The sequence below is a fragment of the Triturus cristatus genome, chromosome 10 (assembly GCF_964204655.1).
Source record: "Triturus cristatus chromosome 10, aTriCri1.1, whole genome shotgun sequence".
In the NCBI taxonomy this organism is placed as follows: domain Eukaryota; kingdom Metazoa; phylum Chordata; class Amphibia; order Caudata; family Salamandridae; genus Triturus; species Triturus cristatus.
Window position 1 is genome coordinate 186,067,515 of NC_140593.1, and position 22,310 is coordinate 186,089,824.

Below are 22,310 nucleotides of genomic sequence, written 5' to 3' on the forward strand. Positions count from 1 at the left end.
CAATGAAATTGCCCCGTTATAGTTAGTGCTGGCAACTATAACTCACGCGACCGCAATCCTCTGCTGATGCTAATACTGTATTTAGACACTTATTTGCCCATGTCTTCTTCCATACATTTTTAGCTATACATATATTACAAATATTTTTTTTTCATAAAGACACATATGTCATCAGCAGAAGATTGCGGTCGCGTGAGTTATAGTTGCCAGCACTAACTATAACGGGGCAATTTCATTGGTTTTTTATCAGTAAAATTTCCGCTAACTATAACATGTGTGAAACCTATGGTTTTTTCAGTGAATTTGTACGGTTTTTTAAATGCTAAGTGACTTTACGCCATTCGTGGCGTGCGCGCCCACTTAACGCAGTTCGTTCCGTGCGCGCACGGTGCGCTTCGCGCACCGTGCGCGCACAATGAGCACGCGGTGCGCTTCGCGCACCGCGCACCCACTTTACGCAGTTAGTGCCGTGCCCACGTTACGCTAGATGGGCCATGTACGCACGATGCGCTTCGCGCACCGTGCGCACATGGAGGACATATTATGCGCTTCCTTGTGATAGGTAATCTGTTGAAATTTTTTGGGAAATTTCTGTGCTCTGATAAGCCATGCACAAATGGTGGCCTTCGGCCACCATTTGCACAAGGGGTGGAGAAAGTGTGGATAGTGTTTTTTTTATTTTTATTTTTTTACCGTACGCTTACGGTAAGCGTACGGTAAGCGTACCCCGCGAAATTGCCGAAAAAAAAATAATGCCGTTTTTGCTCTTGGGGGATGTTTGGGGACTCCCTCAACATGACTATGTGAGAGGGAGTTGTCAAAACATCCCCGTAACATGTTTTTGGCCATCATGTTTGATACATAACACTCAGTGCGGTAGACAAAATGGCGGACGCCGCTTCCTGGTTTCTGCCGATTCGAATGTTTACTAAGATCTAAGAGCCAATCAGAATCGCGCTCGCGCACGCCACCGTACGCTTACCGTAAGCGTACGGTAAGCGTACCGTAAGCGGGCTCAGATATATATATTGATTTAAAGGCTATTTTCTCAGAATCTACTGAACAGATTTACACCAAACCTACAAAAGGCACTTCCTTGACCTAGGGACTACCTCTCTGCCAAATTTCTAGTAATTCTGTTCAGCCGTTCGGGCTGTAGCTCGTTCTAAAGGTCCTATGGAAAAATGCATGGGAAAAACGCGTTTTGGGACCCCCCTTTTATCTCAGCCCCCGCTTGACGAATCCCCCCGAGACTTTCAGGGTAGGAGCGGAGCGTAGCGCCCCACCTATTTTGAGAAATTCGCGAGGATTCGTCGACCGGCGCCAAAGTTATTCAAAATAGAATGTTGAGGTTTTCCTATGGAAACGTGGTCCTAACTATAACTACCTACTGGCGACCGCCAGTAGGTTATATATATATATATATATATATATATATATATATATATATATATATATATATATATATATATATATATATATATTATTTGAAGTGAAATGCTCATAATTGGTGCCCATTAATGGTTATTTGGAAATACTTCTGCAACTTATATAACTTTGGCAAACTGATTACCCTGAGTGTAACTGAGAAAAAAAAGTATGCTCAAATTGAAAAGGGTCAAAGTAAGTTGCATTGATCCCTATAGGTTTGTAAAGGACAAGGATGGCAGTAGTTTCTCAAGTTGATGGTTTCTCCTCTAGACTTTTTAATTGCTATTGAAAAAGGAGGTTCAGAATAGGGTTATGTTTTGTTTGTGTTTTTAAAGTTCTTCATTTACCTTATTGAGTTCGTAAAATTCAGGCATTACAGATTCCAAATACTGGAATAAACAAAGCATCATGCTCAAAATTCGTGTTTGGTTATACAGTAAACAATGTGGGTATCTATAAATGTGAAGACACTTTGGTGTGGTGCTATAAGCGGGGGAAAGTCTGTATAAGCCTTTGCTTGGAATAGAGGTTTCCCTCTAGTTGAACGGAGTGTGAAACAGCACAGGTGGTAGTAACTGGTTGAGTGCCCCATGGCACAATCACAATAGCTTGTTTGGATGTTGGAGTAGAGGGGAACTGAAGGTAGTGTCATCTATATGACAAAATACCCAGGATGTCTCCTGTTCCATGTTCATATTTGTCTACATATATGTTTATAAAGTAAGGTTGCTCTTGCAAAAAAAATGTTTCACCACTAAATCCCACAGAATCCTTTGAGAGTTGTAAGATGGGTGGTTTAGAGAAGGCTCTAAGATGTATGGGAATAAAAACACAATATGGTATTCCCGTAGACAGACTTTGGAGCAGCTAGCTACAGTGATTGGGAATATGGCCCATGTGGAGTAAAACCTTATGGGCAACTTGCTGCATAGCTTGAAAGGCAATTTGGATACAGAGTAAAAAGAAGGAAAAGTCACCAATCAATCAATCAATCAATCACATAACTTGTAAAGCGCACTACATACCCGTGAGGGTTCCATGGCACTGGGGGGGGGGGTGCTGTTGCTATTGGTCGAAGAGCCAGGTCTTGAGTTGTCTCCTGAAGGTTTTCGGTCTGTCGCAGGTAAAGGGGGAGGGTATTCCAGGCCCTGGCGGCGCGATGGGAGGAGGATCTGCCTCCGGAAGTAGTTCTCCGGATACGTGGAACCGTGGCCAGGGCGTGGTCAGCGGAGTTTCCTGTTTGGTACGTAGAATGAGAGTCGACTGTTGAGATAGGCTGGGCCGGTTTTGTGGAGTGCCTTGTGTGCGTGGATCAGGAGTTTGAAGGAGATTCTTTTGTCGACGGAGAGCCAGTGCAGGTTCCTCAGGTGGGGGGTGATGTGGTCGCGGCGCGGGACGTCGAGTATCAGGCTTGCAGGGGCATTCTGGATTCTCTGTAGTCTGCTGATGAGCTTGGACGAGGCTCCGGCGTAGAGGGCGTTTCCGTAGTCGAGTCTGCTGCTGACTAGGGCCTGGGTGTTTGTCGGGATCCATCTGTAGATCTTGCGGAGCATGCGGAGGGTGTTGAAACAGGTGGAGGAGACTGCGTTGACTTGTTTGGTCATGGAGAGTTTCGAGTCGAGGATGACTCCCAGGTTGCGTGCGTTGTCGGTGGGGGCTGGGGGTACCCCAGTGACGTGGGCCACCAAGAGTCGGCCCAGCCGGAGGGGTTGGACCCGAGGATGAGGATTTCCGTCTTGTCTGTGTTCAGTTTGAGGCGGCTGTCCTCCATCCAGTCTGCGACGGCCTTCATTACCTGGTGGAGGTTGGATTCGGTGGTGCGGGGGTCCTTGGCGAGGAAGAGGATCAGCTGAGTGTCGTCGGCGTAGGAGATTATGTTGAGGTCGTGCTGTCAGGCGATGCGTGCTAGTGGAGCCATGTAGACGTTGAACAGCGCCGGGCTGAGGAAAGATCCTTGAGGGATGCCGCAGATGATCTCGGAGGCGAATTGAGTCCGGAGTCCTGGTGGTCTGTAGATGAGGGTGCCTCTTAGGGTGGTCTTGGCGTCCATGTGCATCTGGAAGTGCATGTGTTCGGCGGTGCGGAGGGTGTCGTTGGTGTTTGTTGATACCCTGATGGTGTTTTTGTGAACGATGGCGATTCCTCCCCCGGGCCTGTTGGTGCGGTCTCTGTGGGTGATCTTGTACCCGTCTGGGATGGCTATTGCGATGTCTGGCGAGGAGGTTTAGTTCATCCAGGTCTCGGTCAGGAAGGCGACGTCCGGTGATGTGGTGTCGAGTAGGTCCCAGAGTTCGACGGTATGTTTGTGTGCGGAGCGGGTGTTGATCAGGATGCATCTAAGCTGGTTGAGTTTCAGGTGTCTTGGCGCTTTCGAGGCAGGAGAAGCTGCAGTTCCGGCAGGTGAAGGGGCCGTGGGTGCGCTTCGGGGCGGCCTTGCAGCAGGTGTGGGTTCTTCTTCCTGGAGAAGTGTGGCTCAATGATTAGAGCGGCAGACCCTGATGCAGAGGTCTAGCCCGGGACCAGGGTTCAATTCCCCGCCTCGGCGGGTCTTGGGCTCAAAAATTCCACGGACCTGATAATTCTCGCCTCGGTGCCTATTCCAATCATGGAGTCCCACTCTGCAACTCTAGGCAATAGCTTGCTTGATCTCCACAACGGCCCCCACAATGCTAAGGATGCCTGGCCTCCACCTTGGGGGTGCCCAGGAGTGGACGCCTCACAGGGAAAGCCAGGATGGGTTCCACAGCGGTATTCGTACAAGCGCCTTGAGACCCTTGCGGGTGAGTAGTGCGCTATACAAGTATCAATTTACATTTTCCTGGGTTGAGAGTGACGAGGGTGCTGGCGTCGTAGCGGAGGCGGTCTTCGTGGTTGGCGCGGAGGCCAGGGGTTCTGGCTCTGGGCGCGGTCCAGGCGCAGACGAGCTTGCCTTAGGCGCGCCTGCTGCGCGCGGCCGAGATATAAGGGAGGTGGGAGGGAGGAGCAGGTGGGAGGCGAGGACGGGTGAACGGATGGGCGCGGAGGGGGCGGCCCGCAGGGGAGGCAGCGGCCGGGACGGTGGACAGGAGACCGGCGCGGGATACAGAAGAGAAAAGGGGACAAAATCAAGGAGCACAGAGGCACAAGTCAGCACAGGGGTACAAGGCGCGGCGAGGGGTACAGAAAAAAAGGGGCATAGAATCAGAGCGGCGAGCGGGGGGCAGGGGGCACAGACAGTTACAAGGCAGGCACAACGCAACAGGCAGCAAGCGAAGCGTACCTAAGGCCACCACTGGCCACCAGGGATGAGGCGCAGGTGTAGTCCCTAACCCTAAAATCACAATACCTGCCAGATATGACTAGAGCCAGTCTTGTGTGCACTTATAAAAGTTTGACTTGCTGTGTTTGTCCCATAGTGTTCCGCTTTCATTCAACAAATTGAAAATATGAGTCTTTCAATTCAGTTCAAGAAATCTTTATTCGGCCACAAAAGAGATATACAATACAAACAAGCAAAATAATAATAAGTCTTTCAATATCAATAAACAATGCAAGTCATTCCACTTTTAACAAACCATGCCTATAGGCTTTAACTCAGTCTATTAAACATGACAAACCAGCACAAGATGTTGGCTAAATTATGAACATTTACTCCCTTTCTTTATTAACCTGCTATACCTCCTGCTTCTAGTTAACATTTGATTGAACCTATCAGCACTTGGAGACACAGTGCGTCCAATGCATGCTGAGACAACTCTCCTCCATGGGTGTGCTTGAAAAAACATAGCAAAACCTAAACCTCCCCAGCATTGCTAATTCATTGGCCCAATATACTTAGGTTGCCACTCTTACAAAAAGCGAGGGCCGTTGTAGGGGGACGTGCTCAACTTCTGCCAGCCACCCAGAAAAATCCAAACACCCCTGCACTTACGGAGCACCATCATTTGCACTATGCACATCTTTATGGCTTTTCCAATGCCTTATGTGGTTTGTCATCAGCCTGCGGTAATCTCTCTTTATACGGCTGAAGTGGCGAAATTGTTCTTTTTAAGACTTTTGATGTGGTGTACTGTTTTGATTTATTATTTCCCTTGGGCGTTTTATGATGGCAACCATGCTCCCAACTTGCTCCTGGTAGTGTATCTGGGTCATCCAGCAAACATTCCCTCTGCTTGGCACTTGCTCTTCAGATGTCCTGTGGGGAAGCTGGTGGATCCTGTTTTCTCATGTCTGTCCTCAGGAGCGGGAGATCTGAACAAGGCCCTAACGGACCTCCTCCAGTGGGAGCTCACAGAACGGATGCCAGCGTCTCTCTGTGGGATGGAGGGACACATGTCCCCTCCCCCATTTCTAAAAGGGCATATTTTATAATTAGCTTGACAGCGTTCAAGGCCCCCTTGCCCCTGGAAGACCCAAATAGTCAAGGGGTCTTTAGGACTGTTGCCAAGATCCTGCCTGGGAAATAATGAAGAAGCGGGTGCTTGCAAGCGCACCGGAAATTCGCAGAGATATTTTTCAGAATGACACATGAATGGCTTTAACTTTTTAAAATATCTCTCCGGCGATTGACAATGAGTTTTCTTGGTTTTGCACCTATTGCCCTGCTCTAGCCACCAGAGGTTGTTTAATATAGTATCCAGTCCTCTTCATGATCGTTTGTGGGTGGCTCCTCGCAGATTTTGGGCACAGTTGTTTCCTCCTTGATTCCTATGGGCTGCAATAGCGCTGGACCTGCCTTGCTGTCCAGCCCCTTGGTAGTCTTCTCTCGTGGGGTTTTCCTGTTGCAGCACCACAGTCCTCAAGACAGACCACTTTCCCTGCCTGCACGCCAAAAGCACCCAAGGGTGCCTGTGTGTTGGCCCATAGCCCAGACCAGATAAGGAATACCCCTCCCCTCAGGATCCCTTGCAAATCCACCCTCTACTGGAAGGGGCAGGGTACTGGTACAGCTAGTTCTGGCAACAGAGTCCAACAAAGTCCCGCAAGTACAAGTCCAAGGTGGTTTTCTCTGCCTACACAGAGGTTCATCCACTGTGATGGTCTGTCCTTCTTCTTCAGCTGCTCCTCATCTTCTCAAAGGTTCTTCCCTATGTATGGGTTTAAAAATGGGGAAGGGATGAGAGATCTAGAAGCTGGAACTCCATATCCACTGCAAAGATGCCACATCCCACCTCCACTCCTTACTGACACTTAAAGAGAGATGCCCGTTGGTTGTCCAAGTTCACAACATTCTTGGATGAATCAAGATTTCAACTGAAGGTACATCTGCAATACAACTCAGTTCTGAAGCTGGCTTCCACTACTCAAGTCAGATTTTCTCCCTCCAAGACATCAAAGGGACTACTATGTGGTGACTGGAGCCAGAGAAATGTTAGCTCTCCCATGATCCCACGCGAACACATCCTGCCAGTGCTTGTTGAAAGATAAAATTGATTATGTTATTGAGTTTTCGCCATGCCCTCTTGCTCTGCCAGGAAACGAGTAAACTTCCGTAATATATCTGCTGTTCTGAGGTGAGAGGATGGGGGGAGCTTTGAACTGCCTGTTGGCCAGGAGAGTAACTTGCTCAACAGGGTAGCCCAAAGCTTAAATCCATTAAATGGCTTGGAAAATGTGTTGTATAAATTATCTCGTATAGATTAAAATTAATTCATTAGATGTGTGTGTGATGAAGACATTGGTAGGGAAAGACACATCTATGACTTTCCTTTCTTATGCCAATTTCACATTTATAGGTAGTCGTACTTTATTTAAAATCTAAAAACAAGGTTTACAAACTACAGATTTACATATCAGCCCAAAAGAAAAAATATCATTCTTATTTCTTGCCTAATTTAATTAAAAGACATTAGGAGGCTATAAGCAATTTACTTTGGGTCATGTTTACTACTGTGCTAGCCATGCACATATGCCTTCCAGAGTCAGACGGCAGCCTTCCTCGCTCAGTCTGCACATGCTTGTTTATAGGCTGTTTACACATAACATGCACAGAGCCTTTTGCCCCAGCTGCACTGGAGGAGCACTGGATTAAATGGTGGGCACTGGAGATTGTAGTTGAAATCCATTTTTGGAAGTAACTCATATGGGACGACTACATTTGGGCGAATTGCTGACAAAAGAGGTCCCAATATGCGTATTTCATAGGCAAAATAAAAAACAGGGATTCTCGCTGAAAATTACTTCCTTACAGATACCTAGAATCTCTTTATCATAACAGCATCTTTGCCATATGTTTTTGGCCCTCTTCACACCCATCCGAAGGCTTTCACCTGTAGAGAATTTGCCCATCAGTGTTCCCATTTTGCTCTTGAAATTGCATCTTGATAGGGAAATCGGTAGCTGCCATCAACTCTTTTTGCCATTTATGATAGTCACCTCCTCCCTTTTGGATACGGATGTTCCAAGATATTTAGAAGATTTGCCACTATATTTTGAGGGTCTTTACTGTCATTCATTCACCACACCATGTTCTATGGCAGTTTATGTACCAGAGAAACAGCAGCTGAAACAATGAGCATCTAATAGTAATTTTATGATCTTTAAGGTGTTTTCTAAAGCTCTGACACCATGATCATAGAGAGCCTTTTGATAATGAGCACTATATAAATGTAAATAGTCAGTCATTCAGAAAACTTGGCCCACAGTGTGAATTGTTGCATATCTCTTCCTGCTGATGAGGGCAGACGTCGGTAATTCTGTTGGTAGTAGCTGACATCCTGATTAGAGTGACACAGATCAGATAAAACTGTATCCATATCATGTTATCTGGAGAGCAGAGTAATAGAGCAGTATGCACTGTACTTCTCATCCTCCTCCCACTTGCAAGAGATATTTGCTCCCAACAAGGAGGAAACGTCACCCTTTCGATGGTACTGCTATTTTCTGCTGTGGAAAGCATGGACTGTCTGTTTTGTAGCGAACCAGGATTACACAATCTCACTCCCCTTATCTTTATTACTTTACAAGAACAGATTACATCACAGAAGAGAGCACCAATGGCTCAGTTATTAGTAGGCAGGCTTGGGCCTCATCAGCAGTGAGATTCCTCATCATCTGGGTTTCGGTCTTTACGGATCTTGTAGTTCTCCACCCGTTACAACCCATGCCAGATCTGCAGTCAAAGTCGACTGACTCCCAGCCATTCGCAGCGGGATTTGCCTGCCCTAGCTCCTTTTTCCCTGAGGAAACAAATCAGGGGTGAATGATTGTCATGGCTACACTGGGGAGGTGGCCATTCTGTTACTCCGCTTTTCCAAGATCCGTCCGCTTTAGAAATGCAAGTCACAGTATTTCCCTGCTGCTTTTCTACTCCCTCTTTGGGTCAGTTTTCCTCATTCTCTCTCCCCCCACCCCCCCACAAAAAAAGTTTCTTGGCATTCCAAATAGAAACTTCTGATTAAAATTGAGCACACCTATGTCCCATGGATGTGGGACCCAGGACACAGTGACTGTCAAGTCATTACTACTCTTCAAGGCTGTGTGTACTTCTGAATCAAGTATGAGATGGAACTGTATGCGAAGCCGGCAGACCGGAACCACCTCTTCTAGTCATATCAGAAGTGTCGCCTTGGATTCCTGAACCAGACTATAGCGAAGATTCTGAGGGAAACCTTACTCATCCCTTGACTGTATGTGATGAAGGGCTCATTATTAAGTGCAAAGACACATGGAAATGTCAGTGGTTAAACTATAAGGGGTTGTTGAAATGAGCTTATCACTGAATCCTATCCACAGGTGTCCCATACCAGAGCCACGTCTTGTTTCTTTAATGCAGCCCTGAACATGGATGCTAGATAGCCTCAGGTACAGCAACATCATGCGTCTCCTGATTTCTCTCAACCGCAACCTGTTCGAAGCGAGAAGTACTCTCAGATTGTAATTTATACACAAATCACTCCACTTTAAGACTAGGCGTAACCTCTAAAAAGAAAAACTGGCTATGTCAGGTAGTGATATACTTGTATACTTGAATAGCCAGTTTGTGTAAGGAAGGGGCTCTTGAGACATTCCTTCGCTGCCAGCTTGGAAAAGATTTGACTAAAATATAGTTTTAAAACATTCACTGCACGTTCAACTTTATATAGTTGGTAACAAAGCAAAAGTGGTTTTGAGTTAACATTGCACATCCATAGAATTGAACCAGTTGTCTTTCTATTTTCAAGAAACATGGTAAAGGATAAATCTAGTACATAGTATAAAAGCATGTTCTGTGATTTTATTTTTTATTTTATTAAGAAGATAATTAATTACCAGTAATTATCAGTAATGCTAGACTAAAAATAAAAATGACCTATCGCTTTCTTGGGTTTTGTCTTTTTTATTGATTCTTCTGTGAAAGAAACCTTTCTGTTATAAGCTACTCTCTTTAATTCATTATGTGTTAGGGAAACCGCCGATTTCTAAGGAGTTGCTCTGCTGCTTAGTGAAGTCCTGTGTCCTGCACCAAGACGTCTGGGGCTGTTATGCCCTCTTCGTAACAGAGATGTCCCACACCTGCTACATTGCAAATGTTTAAAATCATCTGTTTACATTTCCTACTTGGCACATGGTTTTCTTTTAAAATACATTTTTGGGACTCACCATGACTTTTAGCCATCTTATTTGATTGGAAATAATACCGTTATTGTTCACAGCAGAACTCCTGTCAATTCATTTAATTCAAACTTGCTTCATTTTTGAAGTGATGCTATTTAGAAGTGTTGCAAAGTAACTTATACCAAGTGCACGTTTCAAAGTGAAAAGGCGCATCCTTGCAAGTTGCTCCCATCCCTTGCCCTTCAGAGATCAGCCTGTCAGGGCAGGACACACCTACATTTATCAATAACCACTTTGATTTTACTTCTAGCTAACATAGGGCGCCACTTGTGGTTGTTGAGCAGAACAACTTGATGCTTGTGGTCTTACTGGACTTAAAAGTCTCCAAAGGTACTGTGGGTAGATGCAGTAAGCCTGATTGCTCTTTCTATGGGACCTATCAATCTAGGGTGGTGTAGAGCCAACTGGATCCTTTGTGTGAGTTGTAGACCCTGACCGCTCTGTGTCTGACACCCTGCCTTCGCTTCAAGTGGACTAGGAACTAAAATAGAACAAGCACTGAAAGACAATGGGTTCGGTGTTGGCTTCCTGCCTTTTAGCTTAGTCTATGCCGGTTTTATGTAGTCATGTGTTTTCTAAAATGTTATTGTTAGATGAGGTGGCAGCCCTTGCCAATGTATGAAAAAATATGTTGACTAAAAGCAAAACTATTATTTGATCTCAAAAGGCAAGTGTTGCCATAGTAGTCCCTGTCACTGAAGGGAACTTCTTTTTATGTGTATGTGCTTCTTGTGCAAGAGTAAAATGCAGTCACTCGCAGTGAGATTAGCCAATCGCTAAAGTGGGCTTACACAGTGCCACATGCAGTATTCTGTAGTGGGCGGAACAAAAATGTGAAAGACACCTAAACAGACCAGTAGATAAAAAAACGTATGGGGTGACAGCAACTTTTAGTAAGTATGTTCTATCTATCTATTGATACATGCAAACCTTACTTTAAAATTGCATACATGTACGTGTCTGTTTAGTGGTTAGCTATTGCATTTTCTGTCTTCATAGTAAACAGCAGGAAAACATGGCCGTCATTTTGCTAAAAGTGTACCTACGCGGGTGAAATTTCAGTACACTTCTTTTGGAAGGAAACCTGTAGTATTTGTGCTGTTTACAATATGTGCCTGTCTTTTTGGTGAAACTGGAATGGCAGATGAAGAGATACCGAAACCAAGAAAAGAAAATTCCATTTTGAAAAATCTACTGTGCGTACCCTTTTCAGCCCAAAATGCAAGTAATGGCTTAGCTGATTTGCACCACATCAAAACGACACCTTACAAGAGTCTTGTCTCGGAGGTTTGTTGGGGATTAATTCAATTAGTTTTGGGTTATTGATGAACCAATTTAACCCAGAGAGGTAGCACTTTCAAACCTTATTATAGGATTCCTGCTGTCGGAACTTGTTTTATACCACAGTCTCACAGCATTTTGGGACAATTTATCACCCCTTTTGAGACCTTAGAGAAATCTTCCATTAGAAGCATGTTCAAGCATTGTTCTACTACCTTACAGGCTGTTCATAAACCATCTTATCTTGCTCTGAAAATTCTGTCTCCATCCTGCTGCCAGTCACTGTGCCTTAAAGACGTTTTCCTATGCCTTAAGGTATTTTACTGAACCTATTCTTTCTTCCTCTCGCATCACTTTCGTGGGTGACATTGTATTCTTGTTGCGGCTAAAATGTCCTAACTTTTGAAGGGGCCTCCCGATCTCTTTCTACACATCTTTCCCTCTAACTCATTCCAGTACTGCATCGTTAGTGGATGGTGTTTTACTGCTGTATGCTCATTCCATTGAAGATCACCACCATTCTTCTGTCTACAGTAGAGTACCTCTCACTGTCTTCTTTTCTCCTGACTCTTTCAATACAGTCATCACAGCAGGAATTAAAATAAATTCATCCTGTCTTCATCTTCCATGCTGCCAAAATCACCCTAGTCTAGTTATGTTTCATCTTATATTTTCTTTCTTTAGCCATTATTCATTTTCTATTTGTATTTAATAGAAGCAGAGCGCTTTGAAAAGAACCACTATACACAAAATGTAATTTGTACATAAGACATGCATCGCAAAATGGTAACATCCAGAGGTGGTGGTAAATAATGAGAAATAGAACAGTCTGATACTGCTGATAACATATTGATATTACAACAGATGTCTAGCTACCTTCTGAGGGCCAGGAGCTGAGGAGTGGGTTGTGACCATCCCAGGGAGGAGTTAGAACCTGATGAGGTATGGTGTGACAGCAGATTTTATTGCACGAACAGAGGCTATTTTCTGACCTGGGTAGGGCATTACAGAGAACGGTTCCTAGGTCATCACAGCACCTGATTCTGAAAGATGTGCAGGATAGTTTAGAATGGGCAGGTGATTAAGGATATTGAAGTGCAGTGCCCTAATAAAAGGGATGCCTTCTATTTGTCTTCACAGCTTGGTGATATTCGAGATAGTTAGTGAGTTTGTCAGCAGTTTGTTGACTAAATTCTTAATTTTATCTTCTGTAGCAGGAATACTGTGGGAGACCAATTAGTTAAATGTTACTAAATCTCACATACGACAGAAGTGATAGAGTTGTAGTAGCAGTAAGAGGAGATAAGACTGAATTTCCAGAAATTGTGTAAGCTAGAATATGTCAGCAGATGAAGTGTTACTGTCATGAGAAATTCAACCTTCACACACATTTTTTTGATAGAAGGAGCAGGGATTTCATATGAAGATGATTAAGATAGAAACAAAAGCAGGATGGGGATTTGCAGCTAAGTATATGATTTATCTCATGAATAGATAAGCATGAGAGAGTGGGGAACCACCCATTACTTGATGATTCTGGTTTGGTGGTGGAATGAGGGATGTAATGAAGGTAGAGTGATGGATAGGTAGGAGATGAACGTGTGTCAATGGATGCATTTGAGTAATGGGAAAGGCAAGAAGGTGCCACAAAGAGATGACCCGGGGAGAGCAAGATTTGACTCGAGTCTAATCACTGAGGGACACTAAATAGCATGAGTGGAAACGAGGCATGCAAGGTGACGCTAAGAGGTAGACCAAACAATTCTACATTTGAAAGGGTACCAATGCCTTGTTATTCCAGCGATAACTCTCAAGGTCACGGTAGTTAGCATTCGCTTGTGAGGTCGACAGTTGAATGCTGATGGGGAGTAAAGATGAAGGGAATTGGGTCAAAGTTGTGTGATCGTGGTATCACAGGATTGAGATGTACGATACCTGGTATATAAAGAAATACAAATTTGAATGCCGGATCCCGCACTACATCTATGGCTCCATAATAGGAATTCCCTGAAACAGGTTGTCAGTAGTAACAATGAGGATATAAACATTTAGTGCTTAATTTTGACCAAGATGAAGGCAGCTAACTGTCTGCTGTGTCTGTAATGAAGAAACAGCAAATTAGATTATTTTGACTATTACTGTATTATTGTTTCATCATTACAATCCTGTGAACTGCCCAGGAGTGTTGAACAGGACTTTATGAACAACTTCAACTGTGGATGATGTTGCATATGCTTTCTATGCACCATAACATGAAACTTCAGATGATCCTTAATTTTCTTTTCTTTTATTTCAGAAAGCTTTATGTGACATTTTCCGTCATCCTTTGTTTACTTCTTTCGGGACTTGCTGTATTCTTCCTGTTTCCTCGGTCTATTGACGTGGAGTATATTGGAGTGAAATCAGTCTATGTCACTTATGATGAAGTCCAGCACTCCGTATTTTTAAATATTACGGTAATACAATTTACCTACAGGTATTACATGTGCAGTGTTTTTAAATGTGTTCTTTGAGATCATTCGTGCATTTTTCAAATGTCATTTTCAATAAATGTAATGCAATGATGGGAAACCTTTCCTTCATAGGTATGGAGTGACCGTGTTCCACCAGTAATTTCAATGGAGACTTGGCTAACTCTTTTACCTTAGGTAAAAACATAGAACTAAACAGAACAACAAACAAGCATTGGCATGGCCAATAGGTCTCGCTTTTGGGACCTTATAAGTATTAAGTTATGCAGCACAATATCCTTGGTGCACCAACATTAACAGTTGCATGGTTAAACACTTAAACGGTCCCAAAGGCGAGACCCATTGGCTATGCAAATGCTTTTAGGTTATTTATACCATAGCTGGAAAAATGTTAACACAATTTAACTGCAATGTGTAAATATGTCTCGTGTTTAAATAAATCCAGACATATTTACACATTGTCAGTTAAACAGAATAATTGTGTAAAAGCTGAGGTGGGGCCTGATGCATTTTATTTCTTTACTGGGGGAGGAGCAGCATTAAAAAGTATGAAGACCACTGCCCTATGTATGGGCTACCGAAACACACTGAAATGAATGCAAAGGACAGCGTGTGCACCTGCACCATACAATAACATCCAGTTTCATTACCACCACGTGCCACGGAAGCATATGAAGGTGTGCTCCATGCGTGCCCTGGTCCCTAGCCTGGGCTCTCTGCCATGGTGTTGCACTGGTGGTATCTGCATGGGGCCTTGCTCTCGGGGGGGGGGGGGGGCAGCCTCTCGTGGCGCCGGTCAGTCATACACAAATAAAATTATCTATAGCAGCAGTTAATCACCCTCTGCCAGGGACGTGGGTGGTGACAGCCGCTCCCAGGGGAGATGCATTGTAATGCAGAGATAACAGGAACCGCGATTAATTACCAGGGCTTCCGGCTAATGAGGTAACCCGGCCAGGGAAAGGGGGGAGGGGAGGCAGGCAGGCACTGCCGCGGTTGCAACACCGCCTTAATCTAGAGATCAGATTAAAGGCAGGTAAGAGATGGAGCAAGAACCAGTGCGCGGAGGATGAAGGGGTTCTGCATGGCGGAGGAGAAATGTTCATGTCCTAGGCAAGCATTGGCAATACCAATAGGTCTACTTTTAACTGAAAGGGCCTCTTCAGTCACTGGTGAGTTTAGGGGCTCGCATTATAATTGCACTCTGTATTGTAGTGTATATGCTTTAATATAGCGCTTACTACCTCTGATAAGATGGTCAAGCACTATAGCTTATCCTCGCACTTATCATTCACTCAGACACTCACTGACTTATTCTTGCATTCACCCACTTACCCACTCTTAATAAAACACACACTCTTAATAAAACACACACAAACTCAACAACCATTTGCAATATGAACTACAGGAATACACATTTGAAAAAAAGGAAACATGCAACCAACGACCGATGCTTGCAATAAAAAATAAAAATAAACATAGTTCTCCTGCAATAGTATGGTGCACGTGTATCCTTGGTTTAAAGTTCCAATATGGTTGCCATGTTTAGAAGAAACATGTTGGCTATGTTGGATTGAGAAAACGCCATTCCAAGATAGCCACAGAGTTCAGAGGCAGAGACCATGAGGGAAACAAAATTTTAAAAAAAGGATTGGCAAAGCCAATAAGTCGCGCAGTCATAATGTGAGCAAAGCTGTCAGTTTTGCCAATGTTTGTCTGACATATTATGATAATAACAACAAGCATTGTCCGCTTTCGCTGCCGCGAAAGTGAAAGCAGTCGCCCGGGAGTGATGCGTGCGTGTGTGTTCCAAGATAGCCACAGAGTTTAGAGGCAGAGACCGTGAGGGAAACAAAATAAAAAGTAGACCAGGGAAGAAACTAGGCTGTAGCAGATGAAAGATAAATACATGGGCATTCAAGCAAATTCCAGGAGAGCAGAGGCGAAGTAGGATGATGTGGAACATGAGGAAGTGAGGGGGCGAGGAGGAGGAAGATGGCAACAGGAGGTACAACATGAGGGGGGAGAGTACAGCTGGAGACGAGAATTGTCCCTCAGGGCGAGATGGTGCACAAAATGAGTGGTGGGGTTGCTAGACTGCACTAGTCCTGGGATGTGATTTGACAGCCCGGTGGGTTCTGGGAGCTGTGGTGATCGTTTCTTTAATGGCACCGAATGGACTACAGCACATCATGACAATTTATTTCCAACAGGATATGGTCGGGACTTAAAAGTTAATGACCTGGCGACGTAGATGGAGGTGGCAGACGCAACATGGGGCGGCTACGGCTCGCTCTAGGGCGTCGTTAGGGGTAGAAAGCGCTATACATGAGGAGGAAGGTGGTATAAGGTGAGGGCGAGATAAGATTGATGTGGAGGGTTGACAGTCGTGCGGGTGGCGAGCTGACAGTGTTGGGGAAGGGGGGAAGCTGGAAGGGTGATGGATGGGGGAGAGAACCGGTCAGACTTCAGAAGTGGAAAGAGGGGTGTCGAACTAGCAGGTCAGACGAAGGGGTGATGAAAAGTGAAGAGTGAGCAGACTGAGATGGTGAGACGAAGTGAGGACGGGAAGCGAAGATTGTGATTCTGGACAGATGGAAATAGGGTGAGGGGCAAAGGAATGGAACGTGCACATGCGTACTGATGGGGTGGGTGGCAGATAATACCCTGAGGTAGAAAGTGATGTGGTGTATAGAACGTGCAGAGCAGGCAAATGGGAGGATAGAAGTGTGAGACGGAGGGGAGACGAGAAGTGGGTGGGCAGGCGTCGAGGCGGGGACAGGTAGAGAGTGACTTGGGGAGAGGGTGAGTAAAGTGGATGGAAGGAGACGGAACAATGGGGGCAGAGAGCCAGGGAAAGGGCGTAGATGGAGAAAAAAGAACACCCGCTTGGGTATCAGTAAAAAGGAGATACATGGAATGAGCTGCAGAGAGGGGCAGAGAGAGCTAAGGGGCGGAAGAAACGTCTCAAGGGGAAACAGACAGGAGAGAGATGCGCAGAGACAAAGGAGATGAGAGGAAAGGGGGAACGGGGAAAGTCAGAATCGGACGTGGGAAGAAAAGCAACAGAGAGCGGGAGACATGGGTAGGACATTCAAGAGAGAAAGGTGAGACTAAAAGCAAAAGGCAGACAAACAATGGCCGCACAGCCGTGAAAGTGACACGGCCGCGCGGCGCGAAAGTGAAAGGGAAAAAAGCTGACGAAAGCCAGATGGCAGCTGTGCACGTCGCGCACGCGTCTGCGCGTAACAGCAAGCTGGTGGCCGCCAAAAGCTTCTGGGTAGCACTTCCAAAACCCGCTTACTAAATGTCTCGCTTGAGGCAGCGCATGCGCTGGCTCAGGCGAGACCTAAAAAGTGGTGTTTGAATTCATCTCAATCACTGTTCACTACTCTGAGCCAACAAACAGTGGAATAGAATGGTATCAATATGCCATTAGAGACCAGTATGAGTACAGTCATATCAGTTTTACTCTGGGGACCATGTTGAATGCCGCTCTTAGGTCTGCAAAAGTGTTATAAAGGCTACCCTTAATTATATCAACCTGTTTCCACCTGATAAGTAGAAAACTCAACTGTACTAGTTTTGGGATGAAAATCTACCTGAAACCGGGACAGCATCTCATTGTCATCAATCCAGGTTAATATACTGTCTAAAATTAACTTGCAAAATATTTTTGGGCTTGAGTTGATAAGGCTTATTGGCCAATAAATCGATGGGTCAGATTTAAGACCTTTCTTGAAAATAGGGATGATCTCTGCAACTTTCCAGGATGCAGGAATTGTAATGGCAACACAGTTAAAATAGGGGACCCAAATGGCAGGTTCTGAGATAAATAGGTCCTCCAAAATTCTGTCTAACCCAGGGGCCTTCCCAGCCTTCTGAGAGCAGATGGCTTGTTTGGTTTCTGCCATAGTGAAAAAGTCACCAGTGTTCGGTAGGTTGTAATTTGGGGAAATCGAATGCGGTGTTACAGATGACACAGTTCTTAATTTAGCTGGATCCGAAGCATGGGAGTTGGGGTAGGACGTAGGTTCACAATACAAGGATTAGAAGTGGTTAATCCAATCATGTGAAAGATGCAAGATTCTGGCCTCCATCAGGTCGTCTTAGCACCATGAGATATAGCATGCCAGAAAACTGCCTGGTTCCAAGAGCACGAAGTGATCTGAATGTCATTCCAGATAGCTGTATCCCAAGCTATTTTTATGTTTTTTGGGTGGATTTATGAAGTACTCTAGCAGACTTGATTTCTTGAGGACAACCACCTTTAAGGGCATTAATTAGATGGCTTTCGCTACCCTGCAGTCCCTATTAAACCATGTGGGATCTACAGCTGGAGGAAAGTTCCTGTTGGAAGAAGGTTTGATTAAAAAAAACAAAACAAAAAAAAAACAGGATTTAATTTCCTCAAGCTATGTAGTGTGAATAACCATGATTTTATGGGGTGAAAGCTCAGTCTTTACTAGGATAAGGAAGATGGGAATCTGACCATGTATAGTTGGGCATAAACCCCCTCATTATTGACCAAACTCTCCCACCGAACTTTCCTCCGATTGTTACTGATCATTAGGACTCCACAGGGCAAACGTTGGTTCCTGCCTAAACTATCTAGGTTGTGCCGAAGGGTAAGGAGCTGGGGAAAATGGTCACTCTCAAACTGGGACAAGACTTCCATATCAATGAGATATTCACAAGACCGGCGGTCTACAAGGATATAATCATCAATATGACACCGAATAGGAGGTCCTTCTAAAAGTGGGTCGCCTCTCTGCATCTGGCTTGGTTGTTGCATTACTGGCTCTCAAATGGGAGCAAATGCAGAGGTCTAGCAACTGTGAGGTCACCTTAGTCATTAAGCAGGGACCTGTGGGTCCTGGTATACCCCAGTACCGGTCTTCCCTTCCTGCTATTTCCCTTAATAGTGATAAAGGTGTGAACCTCGTATTAAAATCCCCATCCACAATCATGACTGCCTCCTCCCTGGTCTTGGAAATTATGTTTTCATAAGATGTAAAACAGGAAACTTCAAGTCCAAGTAGACCGGGGGAATCAATGGGTAGCTGTCTTACTTTACAGCCCAAGGAGATCTTAAACCTAATAGCGAGTCCACCTGAGGATCTACCACCTTCGGATTTAAAAGCTGTAACGTGGAAGGTTTTAAAGCTTTGTCAGTGAGATGGCAAAATGTCCCAAGTTTCCTGTAACATAATTATATCGCCCCTCTCGATAAAGGCCCCCCAATCCTCTTGGGTATGTTTGCTCCTGAGCACAGCAATATTCCAGGAAATCAAAATAAGACTGTTATTGGAGCTGGTTGAGGGGGAAGCCAGGGATCCCTGAAATGGAAGGAGAACACAAATGGTTTTCAGCAGTATCTGACTACACCTCCAAGCTGATCGAATGGGGCTGGATAGAATAATTCAGTAAGGGAAGAGTTGTAATGGGGCTAGTGCCGGTTGGCTGCCCTTGAGATGGACAGAGTTTAGGACCTAGCCTAATGTTCGATGAAGGAATCCTTACAGACTCCAGTCAGTCAACTTGAGATAGTGGTGAGGAAGAATGGAATTGCTTATCCCTCTGCTGAGAGAATACGATTGAAGGGTGGGTAAATTGCAGTTTGATGTAATCTGAATTGTCTGAAGATTGTAGGTGGGTGGCCCGATGATGTCGGACTAGATAACACTGTAAAGCTTCCTAACATCCCTGATCCAATTAATCACTTTGTTGGTTAAAGAGGCCTCATCTTCCCTAACATGTGAGTTAAGTTTGGGGGCACATTTCATGTAAATTGTCCTAATTTGGGAAAAAGTGTCATGGTTGGTATTGGTCGATGGATATTTAAACAGATGAAAAAACTAGTTTCTGGGTTGGGACTGTGGTAGGAATAGGCTGGTTGTGGAAATGAACTATAAGAAGCAGTAGGACTCTCGAGACCCACTCTTTAACATGTATTGTGTGAATTTGTTGATGATCCATACTAAACCCTGGGGGAATTCTGATACCTGGTTATGGGGAGAAAAGGAAGGAAGTTGCCGGTTTTTAGCCCTGGGGCAGTGTAAAGCAACCAGTAGGGCTTCGCAATATGGTCGGTTATGAGGCAGAATAGATGGATAATCAGAATTGGATATTGCACCCTAGTAGTAGGGGTGCTCGTGCCCTCTTAATTTGACCTACAGACGAGGGCCCAGGTGACTGTGGTTCCATCCATAGTTGTACTTTACCTTTTAGATCTGTTATTTCTGCCCAAAGGGAATGACCTCCCAAAGTTCTTTCATCTGCCTGCAGGCCTCCTCTTTTGCACCTAGCTGAGGGATAAAAGCCGTTGGTGGCCTGAGCACTCAGGGCTGGGGGTAAAAGCGGTTAAAGCATACAGTTGTGGTTTCATTGGGAATAGGTGGATTAGATAAAGTGCACGGTTGCGGATTTGCTTGGACATCGCCTGCCCTCTCCTTTTCTTTGGGGCAAGTTTACGGATGTGACATGTTTTCGATTTGCAGGACATTTTATCAAATAAAGTGACTGTTTTTTTTTTTTTTTTGATTTGGCACCAGGTTTACTTGGAGCATCCGGATGCAGCATTATTTCCACTTCCTTAATAAGATTGTCTATTTGGTAAAGTACAGTTCCGGGAGGAGCAATCTGGGGCTTTTGTATTAATAGGTTTACCTGGGAGTTTTTCAGTCCACTTTCTTTTCCCCATATCTTCTTGATAAGTTCACGGTCTCACCATACAAAAAAAGAAAAAATATATATAAATGACAAAAGCTAAAAACAATACGAGGAAGCATGTGCCCTGAGTCTCTCGGGCCAGCAGCTCTAACGACAGATGCACAATAAAGGAGCTTTCTCATTTATAATTGAACAACAAGTTAGAAAAAGCGCTCGCGGCAAAGTGCTCGTGGCATTGAAAACTCAATCAGAAAAAGAGACCTTCGTAAAACGGAAATGAAAATGGATACCACTTCTTCTAACTGTAAAATAAACAACGAGAAACACTGATGTAGAATGATATAGCTAGCTGGTAAAGCTAGTAGGCTAAACTAGTGGTAAAAGGGAAAAAGAGATCCCATCCCGAAGAAGCAATCTGCAAAGCCTGGTGAAAATTACAATACGCTGAGAAGGGGAGAGGGGGGTGTGCAATGAAGGTCCCGAGCAACGCTGATCAGCAGTCCAAAAGGATGCAGCGACAATACTATCAAATCCTGAGGTGTAAAGGACAGGTAAAGATCTCCTTGTATGGGTACTCGGCATGGCTGTGGGTGGCCCACATGCTGAATAGTGTGCCTAGTGCCTCACGCTGCTTGTATGATGCAAGAACATGGATCCCAACTCAGTAAACTCTACAAATGGCCAAGATGTGACAAAAAGTCAAATCTCATTGAAGAAACTGGAAAAGATCTTACCCATGGCACCACTTGGAAGATCAGGTGCAGGTGTTGCAGCGCTTCTCCTTCGCCCTGGTGCAGGCTGGGACAGGTAGTCCCCACAAGGCTCCTGATAAGGCTCATTAGTTGAAACCAAAAATGCCTGATGTGAGAATTTGTTTAACTGTTGTCTGCTAAAACATCCTTTTATCAAGAATATATCAATGTAATTACTCACCTAGATGCATGACATAGTTATATGATGAATCCGCTATTATCCTACACACTGGGTGTATTAGAAAGTCCCTCAGCATCATCTGTCAGTTCCTACCATTGAACAAGTTCCCCATCTTCCAGTTTTATAGACTAACCATCCTCAGTGCATCAGTCTCGAAAGAGATTGGGCCATCTGTCATGTTCTGTTTTTTCCCTACGTAAATTTAGCAGCTCAACATGCACATGCTTTGTTCATGTATATTGAACCTTGCCAGTGTCATCTTATAGCATTTTACATATAACAGCCCATTTTGAAGCCTAGAGGAAGCAGCACTCAATCCTTACAAATTCTTCTGTTTTTTTTCTCCTTTTAGCAAATATGATGGATATCGTATTTAATGAAAGATTGAGCATGGAAAAGCTCTTAGGGCGCTACAGATTGTCTTTCTATCCAGCATTTATTTTTCTTTTATTATGCTTTAATAAATAAAGGAAAGACTTTGTGTTTACCAGGCAGGTCGCTCCCCTCACCGCCACGCAGCCCCCTGTGTGACCGCTATCCGCTGCTGCATTGTTTCTGCCTGCGTTCGAGTGCCAGTGTCCTCCTTCTCTTCTGTTCCCACGAGTGAGTGCCTGCAACGCCCCCATTGTACCTGTGCCTTGTTGCTGCCTGGAATTGTTCCTCCTTCTCTTCTGTTCCCACGAGTGAGTGCCTGTAATCGCCCCCATTGTACCCGTGTCCTTTGCTGCCTTGAATTGTTCCCCTCTCCTTTTTTGCCCAGATTGTGATCCTTTTTGTCTTCTGTTCCCCTGCGCACCGCGTCTCCCCCTCGCCACCCGTTTCCCGCCACCGCGTCCCGTAGCTCCGCCCCCTCGCACCCCATTGGCTGCCCCGCTCCCACCTCCCAGCTGCTCCTCCCTCCCTCTCACACTCATATGGAGGCCGCGCAGTGGACGCGTGCAGCGGGCG

The 22,310-nt window shown here is 44.9% G+C and overlaps 1 protein-coding gene across 2 annotated transcripts in view; it reads left to right on the forward strand.

Annotated features, from left to right (window-relative positions):
• TMEM106B (transmembrane protein 106B) overlaps window positions 1-22,310 on the forward strand; it is a 121,586-nt gene that overhangs the window by 53,839 nt on the left and 45,437 nt on the right. For both annotated transcript variants that reach the window (XM_085630783.1, XM_085630782.1), the window contains exon 4: window positions 13,583-13,742. In XM_085630783.1, coding sequence (XP_085486909.1) covers window positions 13,583-13,742 — 160 coding nt within the window. The remainder of the gene's footprint in view (window positions 1-13,582; window positions 13,743-22,310) is intronic.